Source organism: Leiobunum rupestre, chromosome 6, assembly GCF_980474605.1.
Source record: "Leiobunum rupestre chromosome 6, qqLeiRupe1.1.hap1, whole genome shotgun sequence".
Classification (NCBI taxonomy): domain Eukaryota; kingdom Metazoa; phylum Arthropoda; class Arachnida; order Opiliones; family Sclerosomatidae; genus Leiobunum; species Leiobunum rupestre.
In genome coordinates, this window is record NC_143389.1 from 32,335,125 (window position 1) to 32,351,627 (window position 16,503).

A 16,503-nucleotide genomic window follows, 5' to 3' on the forward strand; every position below is an offset into this window, starting at 1 on the left:
TCAGTACCACGCGGGAAATCTGGCTCGCGAGTATAACACCGAATAGAGAAACTAAGCCTAAATATTAAAAATTTCGGAAAGCCGAATAGGGGGAGAGTGGTAGAGATTAGTATATTCGCAATGTTAAGTTAACCTTTTAACTTAACATCATCTATATAATAAATAGATTCCAACTTAGCCCTTTCCCTTAAATCTGCCTTTTATCTGCTTTGGAAAAAGCATTTTTGCTTTTAATCTGACCCACGGGTCATATTTTTGCCTGCATTCGTTCAAACAAGGAATATGCTAAGGAAATTTTAAATGAAATAGAAAAAATTGTGATAGTTTAGAATGAAAGTTTATATTCATGGGAATGATGGAAGCGAACTTCGTATTAAACCACATAATCCACATTATATCTCTAGCTCTTATACTAAAAAAATATCAGTTCACTTGGAAACAGTGAAAAAACCTGAGAATCGAGGAAACTTGTGTTTACTACACTGTATTGACCTTGTTTGTCCGAATTTATTTTTAAGTAATCAAAAGATTAATTTAAAGAGAATTTATTTAAGTTCTCTTGGAAATAATAGAGTTGTCTCAAGTAATAATTAAGCGTACTTAATGGAAATAGTGAGCGAAGCAAGGAACTACTAGTAGACTTGAAATCTTGCGTATGAGTTTTTTAAGTAATGAGGTTTGTAGGTTTTGTCATTAATCCTTCATTAGGCTAAGTTTAAAGAGTAGTATCTTTTCACTCGCTTTGCCTAAATGCTGTGCAGTAGATTCAACTAAGTCCTTGTAAATAATTAAGAGTTAAAATCTTACAGGGTTACGATTGAATGTTAAAAAACTTTAATATCATGAAAATTTACTCTCAATTTACCATATTTTATCCCAGTAATTAATTTTTTTTAAATGATTTACATAGAATTACCTAAAACACATGGAAAATAAAAATGTAAAAATTTAACCACTAATTCATTTGATTTTGAAGCAAAATTCGCAACTGCGATGACAAGGTTATACAAAGAATGTAACTTCCAACAAACCTTCTGTCTAGAATATATTTTATGTCAATTTTAGAGAAAGTCTTTACTGGTAACAAACCCTAAAGATTTATAATTTTTGTGATATCTTACACAGTGATTCTTCAAAAGCTCTTCATTAATTTCCTTTCAAAAATATCACTTTTGACTCATTTAATAGCCACAACACAGCCACTGAATTATAGAAAATCAATCCTACATACATCTAAATAGTTATCAAATGCAGGTCTCACTCAACAGCTGAGCTTTTAAGTCTATGCAAAAATCAGTTGGTTATAAAAACTGTTTAAAAATCAGAGGTGGCATTACATTCTGCTCCATGAAGCGCCAATCTCAAACATACAAAAATAACCCTATAATCACCCTTAGATTAAATTTAACCAATTAACCTCCAGTAAGCTGTGTTATAGTACCAGGAATTATTAGTTTTCTAGAAAGTTTTAATATAATTTTATGGGCTATTGGTTTCTAGGAGAGCAGAGGCTTAAAGGTTAAGATGGATTACAATTAAATTAATAATGGTGATGATAATTTTGATCTAAATATTTAATTAGGTATAAATAAAGAAATTTCAACAAAAATTACCGATAACAAAAGGTTTACTACTTAAGACCCTTTGGGGCCCTGCGTTAAATTATTTCTTAAGACCTTTGCGTATGTCCGTTGTCTAAATTCATCTACACCATAATCAATCCAAAATATTAATTTCAAAAGTATAACATAGGCCTACGGAAAATAAGATTTCTACTGACAGTGTTAGGTTTTAGAAATTGTAGGTACCGTATGATACGTGATGTGGCGATGAGTAAAATTACTTTAGACGTAACTAAACGACACATATTATTAAATGAGCCTAAATAATATTTAACCAACTAAACCCTTATCCCTAGAGTAGAGGCAGTATGGCTGGCCTTTCCGGGCCCCAAAAACTGGCTGGGGGCCCTGGGCTGTAGCCCATTTAGCCCATGCCTTAAGACGGCCCTGTTTACTACTTCTGTAAAGCGCGAAAAACGAGGTGCACTATTTAAAGTGGATTCGGACCAAAATTTTAATTTTGCGTTTTGCGGCGGAGTTGGTAACGAACTGCGCAGGTGCGAGATTAATGCCTTCCAGTTATTGCAAATAACTTTCAATCCGTGATTTTTGAAATAATTTTTCTATTTAAAATTTTAATCGGAAAATTCCTTCGTTTTTGGCGTACGAACGCCTGTAAATGTATTACACTATTAAAGCGCCGGTGTTCGGCGATGAAGCCTACTTTTTTAGATCATGAAAAATTGACCCGATTTCATTTTTCAGTCGTTGATTTTTCTGGCGGCGCAGAGTCGCGTGTCACCGTCCAATTTAAAGTTTCATACAGTTTATCCTTCAGCATACTTAAAAAAGCTATATAGCTACAATCTAAAATAAACCACTTACGTTTAGGTCGGTGGCCATTCCAAGTATTCGCTTTTACAAGTTTTAAATAAACGACGTTAAGTGGTTTGTCTTTTGCGCGGAGCTTGTTGTGAAATAAGTACCAGCCAGAATGTGTTCAGTTTAAATGATAATATTTGGCCGCAACGTTAACCTTTCTTTTCATGACAGGTAAAAGCGGATGGGCGTGGTTTAACTTCTGGGTATCATGAGGCATATTCTCTATTCACCTCAATTAATTAATTCTTGGTACGGGTTTTTGAATTATTATAGATTTTATCTATCGCTAAGAGAGAGTTAAGTTTTGGTAACCATAGCGAATTCGTAATCCCTTTTATCCACCTACTTGGGTGTGTAGTAGATTTTGAAGGTGAGATAGCTAAAGCTAGATTTATCCAAGAACCTTGAAAAAGCAACTATACAGGGTGTTTCAAAAGGTTTTGCAAAAATTATAAGGAGATGTAGGGGGTGAGTTGAGAAGTGTCCTGTTTCCCCCCATTTTCCTACGATGAGTTAAAAGAGCGCCAGATAGCTTAAAAGTGTGGCCTACTAGCCTCTGGAAGTTGACTGTAACAAGCACGGGGATGCGCCGGTTCGGGTACCTTTCCTGGTAGAGACGTTGAGCAGCCAAAGCATTGTCATCCGCTAGTCCATACACGAAATGAATAGCCGGCAGTTCTTCCGAAGTGAACTCCATTGTTACAGTTTGAAAGTGATGAGAAATCGCGGTCCGTCACGATTTTAAATACTGTTTAAGTTTACCTTTTTACGCTGGTTACTTCGATTTGTTTACAAAGACCTTTTTTACCTGTCACACGAACTCAAACCTTAATGTTCGCATTTCCTTGCTGCTTGGTTTTGCGCTTGTTGCAGCCTACTTCCAGAGGCTAGTAGGCCACACTTTGAAGCTCTCTGGCGCTCTTTTAACTCATCGTAGGAAAATGGGGAAAAACAGGCCCCTCCTACAACTCCTTAAAATTGTTGCATAACCATTTGAAACACCCTGTAGATAAATTTATGTAGGAAACTTTGCAATAAAGTTGTTGGTGTTATGAGGGCAGCCGGAAGTCTTGAGGGAATGGACGAGCGGATGCCACGATAGAATCTGTAACGGTTTTTCTACGAGCTTAGGCGAACGATGTTATGGAATGCTATTAATGGATAATTAAAGTTAATTAATTTTATTAGGTTGAATAATATCGGATTCGCTGTGCCAAGCGCTGCTATTTCAAATATGGTTAAAAGGATAGAAATAAATACTCGGAGCTACCATGCCAAGGTTCATATTTATCATAATGATAATATTGGGCTATTAAATTAAAATCAATGAAAATGAAAATCAAACAACAATTAAATATCCAAACACTTCAAATTACAACTAAAAATTAATTAACTAATCGCCATTACGCAGTTAATTCAAAAACCACAATAATACTAAAAATTCCCCGACCATACAAATAATCAACCAACCCTACCAACCCCATAAAGCAAATCAATTAACGCCGACAAATATTCATAAAAACAACCTGCGCCCAAAACAAAACAACTACATTACACCACAACCCAATCAAATATCACATACTACTGACACTTTCAATAATGTTGAAGGTTTCTATCCGCAGTGGAGAAACGAAGTGGGTTACGTGACCCCTATGGTTGGAATCTTCTATTAGATAACACATTACACTTGACACATCTCTCATCTCCCTCTAATGAGAAGGGTAGGGAAATCGCGACAACAAAAATAATTTGACCTTAAAAATAAAACGAGCCCTTTCCCCGAAACTAAATTCAACGGAAAACGACAAAAGTTCAATTTGAAAATATACGACCCATGCCAAGTATTTTTGTATATAGAGAACGATATGGTTAAACTTGAAAAACTATTTACAACGACGAAGCAGGGCTGCAGAGAGCGGGCCCGGGCCCCGGTAAAATATAAATTCCGGGGCCCAAAGAGAGCGTTTACTATGAGAGATAGCTATACTCTTTCTGAGATAAACGAGGGTGAAGTATACCTCGATTGTTCAAACCCGGGTCCCCTAGCTCTGCACGGGCCCCGGTAATATGTACCGGCTTCCCCCTCTCTTGTCGGGCCTGCGACGAAGATGGAACATCATGGCACAGCGGTGGGGATCGTAAGATTGGAGTATTGGATTATAATCCCTTAGGCCATAACGCTTTATAATTGTTGAAAAAAAGTTAACGAAAAAATTCGTTGTAATTCAGAGTGTGATATCAAATAGGGCAGGGGTGGACGAACTTTGGGTCTTGGTGAAGACATTGTAGAGACAGATACGAAGCCATGGGGAATGGGATTCCATGGTAAAGATATAGGAACAAAGCCATATGGTTCAACTTAAGGATCAAAGCTATGACTTCTCTTTTTTAGAACGAGGTTTTTTTCTTAAAAATACAACATGAGTCAGTCCGGCTAGTTTTAAAGCCCAACCCGACCCCACCCGATTAAAAATACAAAATTGAAAACTGACCCAACCCGAACTGGCTTTCCAAAATTATTTCGCAAACCCAACCCGAACCGGCCCGCCAAAATTATTCTTTTCGAAAACCCGACCCCGTCCGGCCCGAGAAATTTTTAAAAATTTTAAACCCGACCCGAACCGGCCCGCCAAAATTATTTATTTTTGAACCCAACCCGGTCCGGCCCGAGAAATGTTTTAACCGAAAAACTTGCACTTTTTATGTTTATAGTATACGCTTGTACTAAATGCTAGAGTGGGCACCCAGATTAAAATTTTGTCAGTAGATGGCGCTTGGAGTTCTTTGAGAAACGGTTAAAAATTAGTGAACGTGCCAAGAGTATGATTAACACGTGATAATGATTCGCTTTCTATATGTAGAGATTTGCTGTTGCAAATAAAATAGATACTTGAAGACCCGATTGACATTATTTCATTGAACTCTTATGAACTACCAAAGCAAAAGGGCTTACAAGTCGAAATATTGACTTAGCCCATATAACCACTTGAAACGATGAATTCTTTTTTAACACGCACACACACACACACAAATAAAATTTGATTTTAATTTGATTTGATACATTAAAAGCCCGACCTGGTCAGTTTTATGTAAAAAACCTCCCCGACTCGTTTAAAAAAAGCCCGACCCGGCCCGAAAAACAAATTTTAAAATTAAACTACCCAACCCGAACCACCAAAAATTTCGATATTGAAGCCCACCTTTAACGGTCCAAGACTCATCTCTGCCCCGAACCTCTAAATGTAGAAAAACCTTATTCCTGGAGACCATAGGCGCTAATTACAAGTTTGACTTCGAAAAATATTAGTAGTGCCTCTGCTGGTTTTTCTGTGGACATTCGTCTATTGGGGTTCCGCGTTATTCGGCATTTGCTGTGGCCCTGATAACGTGTCGAAACAAAGTTGTTTCGGGGTTTCGCTCTCGCCTTCCGTATATCTCTGGGGTATTTTAGGTTTGGAAATCGGTAATTGTTCCTCGCAGTCTTTTCTCCGCAATACGAAATCGATTCCATCCTCCCCAATTCACCCTCTTTTATAGCTGACCTTTTGGCTTAGTTTTACGTCCCCGCCGCCGTGATTAGATTCCGCATCTTTGAAGAGTTTTCTCAATTAAAAATAAAACCACTTTCTCTCCCACGTATTTGCCGATTCCCGGAAAGGGTTTATACATATATATACTGTTCAGATTAAATTTTGTCATTATTTGGAGCTTTTAAATAGCCTCTTTTTCGTATATACCGGGGGATAAAGTAGATAGCTTTAAAAGTTAAATTGAATATTGACGTACAACCTTGGACTAAGTTGAAATGACTTTATATTAATTATATAATGTATATTATATGTATATATTATATTATATTACATTCCATTACATTACATTACGTTATATTACATTATATTACATTATATTAGATATAAGATCTTCTCGTCATTTTGTTTTACCTTTTCAGGCCCTTGTTCGCTCAAGAGCGATGTTTGGTTCCTTAGTTTGGGGTGGTTGTAGCGATTACCTTCTGTTGAAAATGGAATCAATTCAAAGAAAATTTATCGACAATCTTCATTTCTTCTTTTTAAAAAACACTCGTAAATACAATTATTTAAATATGCTCGAAGATTTTGGCTTAAACACATTGTCCAATTCTCGTAAGCAAGTGGAACTTGCATTTTTGTACAAATAAGTTAAAAATATTATTCCTTGTCCTAACCTATTGACACAATTAAATCTGTCCGTTCCAAATTACGCAATTCGAAACACAAGATTGTTTAAAACTAAAATTTGTTCATTGGACCCCGCAAACCGAATTCAAAAAACAGCTAATAAGTACGCTTCCATGATTGATATATTTTCCTGCAAAATTTCCGACCTTAAAAACTTAAATTTTTCAAAACTTTTATTTCATTTTTATGTTACTTCGATTTAACAGAATATCAGGGTTGGCACGGTGGTAACCAGTCCAGTCTTATCCACGTGGATTAAAACCGGATTAATCCGCGTTAAGAAATCCAGACTTTTCAAAAACTCATTGTTTTAAAAAAAATCACTAAGAAACGTTTCTATACTTAGACAAAAAAGAGCTTTTTATTGGTGGAAACATACAGTTTAGTCTATGAAACTATTCCAAATTTGCTGTAATTAAGTGTAATAACAGTAATTTACTGTTATTATAATTCATAAGCTAGGGGGTCACTGGTCATAAGGACAAGTTTAAAAAAAAACTTATTTCCAAAAGCGGGTGGGCATCATAGTGGTGGACGGAAAATAACACGATTTTATTTAAAAACAAGGCAAATGTATGATTTTTGAAAAATCCAGATAAATCTCCAAAAATCCATACCAGTGGACTTTTCAAGAAAAAACCTGTTATTTTGCCAACCCTGCAGAATATTCATTGGTTTTTTTTCTCTGTTTTCAAATGTTGTTAAAGATATTGAACGATAACCTTTTATATAATCCTTATATGTGTTCTATTTGAAACAAGCGTGTAATAACTTGCGGATACTCCATGTATTGTTATAATACACATTAAACACTATTTTCATTTCATTTCATTTCATTACATTTCATTACATTATATTACATTATATTACATTATATTACATTATATTACATCATATTACATCATATTACATGATATTACATGATATTACATGATATTACATGATATTACATGATATTACATCATATTACATCATATTATGTTATATTATATGATATTACATTGTATTATGTTATATTATTTTTATACATTCTTTTAAATCTTAAGTTTTACAATTAATTTATTATGTTTGTTATATCATTAAAAATTGCTGATTAAATCGTATAGCAAACTCTGATTTTAATTATAATCTGGGTTTCATAAATCTATTTCTTGGTAAGTTTATTTTTCGAGTGAACGTCGTTAATTTGTTTCCGCAGTGGCATTCCGACAGTGTATTTCAAAATACGTAATACGTTTTACATTTGAGTTCCACCTGTTTTCGTCCGGTTGATAGGCAGCCTGGTGGAAATTGAGGACCAGACAATCTTAATGTAAACACAGAAATATTTTTCATATTGTAATAATTATGTGACAAATAGTGGCATCTTGGGTTGCTATTGTTATTTGCCTTAAATATTTTTTCAATGATTTTTCAAAACACTTTTTAAAAACTAGGGCATAGGGAAAATAAGATTTATATATGATTAAATATCCTAACGTATAATGCTTTTCACGCGCTGTGAATGTTCAGACTGAAATTATGACTGTATGACTTTCAAGGAGACTACCCGAGGTGTTTCTCACCGATTTTGTAACATAATTAACCCATTTTTTATATTTATTTTTATAAATTTTAGTTTTTTCAATTTTCTAATATATTTTAATGTCTGAGCTTTTTCTTTGTTAAATCACATAAAGAAATAACATTTTCGGTTGCCATGGCAAAACTATAACCCATGAATTTTTTTTCTTTTGGGAATTTTTAAGATATTTTAAACCTAGGAGCAACAAACACAAGGAGAACGCAGCTAGCCTTTAAACACGCTAAGGCAGTGTTGTGTACAAATTTCATTGGACGAACCTTTACGCTGAACGTTTTGAAGACAATTTCCGAATTTTTCCCTTCCGACGGCAGCAGGTGCTAAAGTGTCTAACCAATGAAAAATGTACGCAAGAAAATGCACGACTTTTGACGGGTTGCGTTCTCTTTGTGTTGGGTGCTGTGTTTGTTGCTAATATAGCTTTAAGGTCTACTACATCCTGGATTTTAAACCAAATCGATGATAAACACTTCAGGTGGTCTCCTACTATGGTTAGCAGTCTTCTAAACCTTTTTTCCGCCAGCACACAACTGCAGTTTCAAAAGCGTCTGTCCTTTTAAACGTTGTCAGAATCAGGTTTTCCCTAGAAAACGACCTCTTCGTGACGCCCATTCTTAATTGCTTTCTCTTTTGCAACAGTTTTGGTTCCCCCATTCAAAACCTTAATACCAGTATTCCCTACACTGCGAGATATATAATATAAACATTGTATTAGATCCCAAATTATGATTGATGAAGAAGCAATTTAAACCGCGTCTACTAGGCGCGCGAAACCACCGGTTCCCCCAACAACGTATATACATTCGAATAAATTAAATTATAGATAAATATACCTATTCGGTCTCAAAACGGTGGCGTCCGCGAAGCGTAATTTTGAAACTTAGAAACGGAACGTACTGTGAAGAGAAAGTTTATACAATTTGATAGATTAGTTCCAAAACTTCCCGCGAAGTTGGTTGCTTGTTTTTTTTCGCTACGATTTCTCATACATCGATTAACGTAAAAGAGGTGAAAGAGGATCAAGAGGATGATAATAAGGAGGGGGGCAATTGTAAAGGATTCCCCCCCAAAAATGAGACACGAAAATAAATCATTTCGGCTCGTGGCTCTCTCTGTTGCTCTCCTCCAGAGTTCGCGAACGTAAAAAAGAGGGTAGATTATTTCCTCTCTTTCTGTTATTCAAAAGAAAACGGAAGGAATAAAAGAAATCTTGGCTACGAATCGGTAAAACCGAGATAAAATGAAGTAAGGTTGTGGCGCGGATTGTACGCTTTTTATAACCGGAATGTACACAAAAATAAAAAAGCTGGGGTTGCAGTTGAGAGAGTAATTCCTAGCTCTCTTAAAACCTTTTAGTCCGAGAAGTAAAAACCAAATTAGGGAGATTGAACGAATAGTCTTTTTGCCTTTTTTCGCGTGGTTTTTATTTGCAGGAATTCAACCCCGTTTTGAACGAAAATCTTTTGGCTAGAGTTCGTTAGCCGTTTCGTGAAATTTCATATTTTTTTTGTTCCAGAGGGGGGTCGTTCAACTATGAGCTCTGTTATTTGTTTATCGCGTTTTTGTTTAAGTTTTCCCGCCTCGCTCTAACAGGATAAAAAGTGCTCCATACGCTTAAGGTTTTGCTTCCAAACCTACTTAGATAACAGTTGCATTGTCTGACCCTATAGCTAAACTATGATTAATCAAATATCAGATAATAGATGGTTCCTTTTTCGTCTGTCCGAGGAAAAAGGTTTACACTTTTTACCCTAAAACGTTTTATTCGCTTGTTCTCGGGGTAAGATTTACCCTGTCCCGAATTTTGTTCGCTTGTTCCAGAGCTCTAAGGTCAAGACAGAATTTTAGTAAAATGACGTCATAGACTACACTTTTTTATCTGCTCAAAAAACCCAGAACAGGCGGAAAAAACCCACCTTATTTAGCATTCACGTTCAGATCTGATCAGATCACTTGATATTCGGTCAAAATGCAAACCCGATCATTTACACCAGAAACTAATAAAATAGTTCTTTTTATAAAGTAACGAAGCCTTCTTGTTTTAATGTGGCTCTTACGTTACAGTCTCGTATACTTTTACATGTCTACGATCGCGCGTTACAATCGCGAGGAAAATGGGTGTCTTCATTTGATCGGCCCAGGCATTTTTCTCAAAAACTATACTTTCTAGAAATGGGAAATTTTCTCGGGGAGATCGTTGTTATTCGTAAATTTCTGAAAAGTCGTGAAATTTGTCACGGTTTCAGAAGTGTTAGTTTTTGAACGCTACATGGTAGACGAAAACTTTCAATGGGCAAGTTGTAGAGCATACTCGAAAACCATTAATAGAATTGGTATGGTGGAAATCGGACATTTCGTCACTGAAATAATTGGTCGTAAAAAACAAACAAAATGAAACTTTTCGTCTACAACGTAGCGTTCAAAAACTAACACTTCTAAACCCGTGAAAAATGTCTTGATTTTTCAGAAATTTACAAATAACAACGATCTCCCCCACCAATATTTTTGGATGCGGTTTTCGCCATAAATTTTAGTTTTAACGGGCTATAGGGCTATCTAACTGGTTAAAGCTTGACCGTTCCTATTTAAGTGTTAATGCTTCTCAAACTAATTTTAGGGCGCTGATTCTAAATTTCAAGTCCGGTTTTTTTCTATCTGGTCTAGTTTCCAAGATGTATAAATGCAAAAACGCATTTAAATCGAGACGTTTTTAAAATACTCCGCAGAAATGCCTTCACGACCGTCGGTAATTTGCAGAAATGCATTATGTCGTTATTAACCAATAAGAGTCTTCATTTCGTATAATTTCGTCTGCTCTAATTTCTTCCGCCGCATTCCCAGGGTTACAGTCATAATTGCCGTTACTCAGTATTATTATAACACATAACGCGTGTCTGCCAAGAGTTTTAGCCAAATAGAAACGTACAAAACGCATTATGTCAAATTATTCTGAGATTTACGGACTAAAAGAAACTCCTAACAACTAGTTTTCAGTTACATAAATACTGTAGTGTTGTTATTTTTCGAAATGCCATTTTTGGAGATAATGCGATTCTGAAACGTAAGGCTAGTGCTGGCTGAGCTGAAAATAAAATATTAAACTGATTGGACTAATTATGAAATTAGGATACCGTTTTGCGGAATCTGATAACTGCATACTCAAGCCCAGTTCACACTATACAATTAATTGGGCCACTTAATTGAAACCAACTAATTGTAAGCAAGAAAATTGTACAGTGTGAACAGAAAAAGTTGGAACAATGGTTACAATTTTTCTGTTCACACTATTCAATTTTCTTGCTTACAATTAGTTGGTTTCAATTAAGTGGCCCAATTAATTGTATAGTGTGAACTGGGCTTCATTGAACTAGATTGACTACGTAAAGAAATATCAACTATATAGGCATTTAACGTATAAGGAATTAGTTGAATCTATGAAACAACTATTAACGTGTATATGTAGCATTTAGGCCATGGTAATTCTAAAAGTGGACGTTTCAACAGATAAAATGATACTAAACTTTGATCTTAGGAAAACTAATTTACATCTTACATAAAATGTATATAATTAGAAATATGCACAAGGAAGTTTAGAAAATGTTAGGTCTTAAGGCCCATTTTCATGCTCGCTGGCAGCGGATAAAAATCATCAAAATTCGCTTCCGCCACTCGCAAGCGTGAAAATAAAGCTAAAATATCTGTTTGAAATAGATCGACGCGGAAAGTGAACAAGTGTGTAGCGGAAGCGGATTTTGTCGATTTTTAACCGCTACCAGCGAGCATGAAAATGGGGCTTTAAACCGTAAGAGCGTATTATTATTATTATTATTACAATAGAATTGCTTTTATGGGCTGAGCCAAAGAAAATCAGAATTTACGTTGTTAATTTTTGTAATAAAACATTTTATTTTACCGAATCGAAATTTTATCTTCTTCAAATTACCCATTTCTAATTAATAGAGTGCTTTCAATTCGAAACTCAAGACGTCACCAATGTAATTTGCCTATTGATAAAAAACGGTAAATATCATGGCGTCCTCTAATAACACTAGAGCTGTGACGTTACAATTTTTCAAAATCGTATCAGACGAAAGCACTCTATAGGAAAATAGGTATAACTCGATTTTGTGATAGCTAATAACCTTTGAACTTTCCATGGTATTTTGCTATGGAAAGGTAATAATCCAAATCAGTTTAAATCTGAATAAATCGGTATCGAATATTAATCAAAAACGGTATCGGTTTTAGCTTAAAATCGCGATCGGTTTAACTTCTAAATTGGTATCGGTTATAACTCAAAATCGTTACAGGTTAAACCTCAAAATCCATATAGTTTAAACCTCAAAATCGCTTTCGATTTTAGCTACAAATCGGTATCAGTTAAACCCGAGGTTAAGCCTCTAAATCGATATAGCTTAAACTTAAAAATAGGTATCGGTTATAGCTTAAAACTCAAAATTTAACTAGTTTAAACCTCAAATCAATCTACCTTCAACCTCAAAATAAGTAGTGGTTATAGCTCAAAATAGCTATCGGTTTAACCTGATAATCTATTTAAGTTAAGCGTCAAAGTAGGTAAATGTCAAAATTGTTATCGGTAATACCTCAACATCGGTATCGATTATAGTCCAAAACGAGTATCGGTTAAACCTCATAAACGATGTATTTTAATCCTCAAAGTCGGTATCTGTTATAGCTCAAATTCGGTATCGGTAAAATCTCCAAATAAATCTAGCTTCAACCTCAAAATTGAAATTTGTTACAGCTCAAAATCGGTAGCGGTTATATCTCGAAATAGCTATCGGTTAAACCTCATAATATATTTAAGTTAAACCTCAAAGTTGGTATCGGCTGAACCTCATAATCGATCTAGCTTCAACCTCCAAATCGGAATTGGTTACAACTCAAAATCGGTAGCGTCTATAGCTATCGGTTAAGCCATATATTTAAGTTAAACCTCAAAGTCGGTATCGGCTGAACCTCAAAATCGGTGTCGCTCAACATTTAGGTAATCGGTGAAGGTCCCTGGGCTCTACCTATAGCTAGTAAGCAGGGGTGAGGGATATTGAGACGTTCAGAAATTTCGATGGCCGACTGGCTTAACGAGTTTCTTCGAAACAAAAGATGGGCTCTGAAATGAAACTAAGAATCGCGTATACCGCATTGGTATACGCATAAGTACGGTAAAAAAAAACGGTAGATAAAGGAAGAACGAGTTAGCCGTAATTTTTTTCTAACGTTTTTCCAACTTTCTCCATTCGGCCGAGCAAAAAATACACGCGAGAAACAATTTCGGTTTGATGCGCGCATTCTTTTTAAAACCCTATAGGAGGCGCCACCAGCGGATCGACCGGGGGATCTACGCTATACACTCTTATCTTTAAAAAAACGGTTTATTTTCTGAGATTTTTTTATCGCATCGGTTTCTTGTTAGGTTTAAGATTTATTCAAATAGTAGACTATCCTGATAAGGAATGTGGTTCGGTTTTTATTTTCGCCCATCACCCCCACCTGCCTTTAATTTGGGAAATATCGAGAGTTAATACTTGTTGGTTTTTGAAGGTCTTTTTATTTTCGTGTTTTAAGAACAATCTATGTTGGTCGTCTCTATGAGATTGGAAAAAATCGCGGTTGATTTTTGGCGGGGAAATTCAAGCTGCTGTATGGGATAATTACTTCTGATGGCATTGGTAGGGTATTACCAAGCTTTCACTATCTACACTTTTACTTCATAACGGTTAGAATTTAGGTATGATAGATGCAGGTTTTGACTACTCGTAAATTAAAATTAAAAATAATTTTGATTGAGCAAAGATAAGTAAAAAAAACACCTACATTATGTTTATCAACAGACCTTTTAGTAGATTCAGTATTTTCTGAAGGGATGAGTTAACCTGAGATATCGTCGGAGCTTCTAGTAGGGTGATAAATTTCAGGTATTTCATGCTGCGGTTACAATAGGGGTCGATACTTTACGGGGTCTTTTGGTATGTTACTGAAAAGCATTCAAAAGGATTTTTTTGAACCCACCAAGGATAAAGGAAATATAATCCTTACATGGTGTGAAACACCAACATTTCATATTTCTACAACTTGTGGCGCTGATGAGCACTTTTTAGGAGGATTATAGGACTATGGTAGTGAAGAATTTGGATGATTTTAAAAATATCCCCGATTATTTATCGTTTTTAAATCTAATATAAAATGAATCGCTTAGTCAAGTCTAAACCAAATTTTGTTCCGTTCGGTTCTGTAAGTGTGTAGGTGTGTAATTGCTTTTTAAGCGTTATATCAGTATTTTTGAACTCGCAAACTGAGACAGCTCAGCTAGCTTAAAACAATACATTGGACCCTTAGATTGAAATTACCTAGTGGTCTAGCGAAAATACTACTCATCGTAGAGAAATTTTAACCACCAACGGATTCCTGATAACTCAAATATTCGACTAGTTTAAATTTCAAGTTATTTCCGGTTATATTTAATTACTTAATCACTAAATTAAAAGAGATCAGACAATTTCTTCTTCTGCCTGTAAAAATAATAATAATAATAATAATAATCAGCTAGGCTAATACCCAAGGCACCACCTTAGTGTCATCAAGCTACTTTTAAAGCCACAAATTCAGGTGGCCGGGTTACAATGCGTAGGAGGGTGGTGGCAAGCCCTTCATGCCACACGAACCAACGTCATTAAATTTTTATGGAAAGGGGAAACCGAAGAACTCGAGGGAAAAACCCTTTAAAACTATCGGTATAGCCGATAAACTAGTTGTAACAAGGCCACGACGGGTAGCAGATAAGGAGAGAGACCGAGAAAGAGATAAATTAAATAATATCTGTTAAACTTTCAGAATAGCTGGAACCCTAGAATTTTTATACCCTTAAATTTATTTTCGGTCTTGTTAATTTGTAATATAAGCAAAAGAATTATTTTATATATTTATTATATATTTACGTTTCGTTCCATCCGTTTGTAGGTAGCTTGGATTTTTGTGGAGAAACAAACTTTATTGACAATCGACACTCACGTCATTACGAAAAACAATCGCATCGGGGTCTCGCACCGCGACAAGCGCATCTGGTTTCTGCACATCAAACAAGTACTTCCGGAGGACACCGGATATTACATGTGCCAGATTAACACGCAGCCTATGATCAGCCAGGTCGGCTATCTCAACGTTGTGGGTAAGTGCGACCATCCTTCCTACTACCAGAAGAGTACATGTATTTCTTAGAGATAAGTATTCATCGATACCACATAAATGAAACAAGTGTCTTCTCAGGCTCGAAGCGCTTTTCAATTGTCGAAAATTTGAATCTGTTCCATTGCGCCGAAACACATTCGACCGAAAAAGCCGTACTTCTCCGGGTTTAGGATTCGGTCTAATGGGATTGTCCCATTCGACCGAAAAAGCCGCACTTCTCCGGGTTTAGGATTCGGATTTATCCGTTTCAGCATCTGTCAGAACAGCATGCAGTGTTACCTAACCTAACCTTAATTAACCTAACCTAACCTCGCATCACCTAACCTAACCTCAATTAACCTAACCTCACCTAACCTAACAGACTTAAAAATATATTAAAACGCTTCCATAAAAAATCAAAAGGAGTAGAAAGAAAAACTATTTTTTGTTGCGGTCGCTCAATGGTGAATATTGCGTTAGAATATTAGAGGTTGTATTTTTGAAATTTGTACATCGTTCAGTAGAGTAATACCATAAGTGTATAATACTGGTACATAAGTGCGACACTTCCTATTCTTCACATGCAAAAGTTTTTCTGAGAGCTATTCACAAGACAGACTGCATTACGGGCTTCGTTGCCGTTTTGCGTCCGCTTGCGAACGCGTCACATGTAGCCTTTGACAGCGCCTCGCTAAGGGGATTATCTTCTTGTGATGACGTCACTCATTTACTAGCTCTCAGTAAAATACCAAGCTTAGGAAATATATTACCTTCTGCCGTAATATCCGTCGACTAAATATGTGAAGAAATAGCAGACGACTTTTGAATATCAATTTTTTTGGAAGACACTTTCAGCAGTTGTGGAGAGATAATTTTGAACGTTCAGATAGCTTTCATATATTTAATTTAAAACTCGGCCGTTAGACGGCGATACTTGTGACCTTGTGACCAAAATGTATACAACGCACGAAACCTATTAGTAGGGCTCGGCGTTCGGATAGAAAATTTTCCGTTAATTTCATTAATATCTATATCCAAAAATTATCGGAATAAAAACTTATTTGTTGCATATTAA

The 16,503-nt window shown here is 35.7% G+C and overlaps 1 protein-coding gene across 1 annotated transcript in view; it reads left to right on the forward strand.

Moving 5' to 3' along the window:
- The window catches only part of LOC149940631 (lachesin-like), a 212,640-nt gene that overhangs the window by 141,808 nt on the left and 54,329 nt on the right, over nucleotides 1-16,503 (forward strand). Inside the window, exon 3 of the mRNA XM_090177388.1 lies at nucleotides 15,222-15,429. Within this exon, the coding sequence (XP_090033514.1) occupies nucleotides 15,222-15,429 (208 nt within the window). The remainder of the gene's footprint in view (nucleotides 1-15,221; nucleotides 15,430-16,503) is intronic.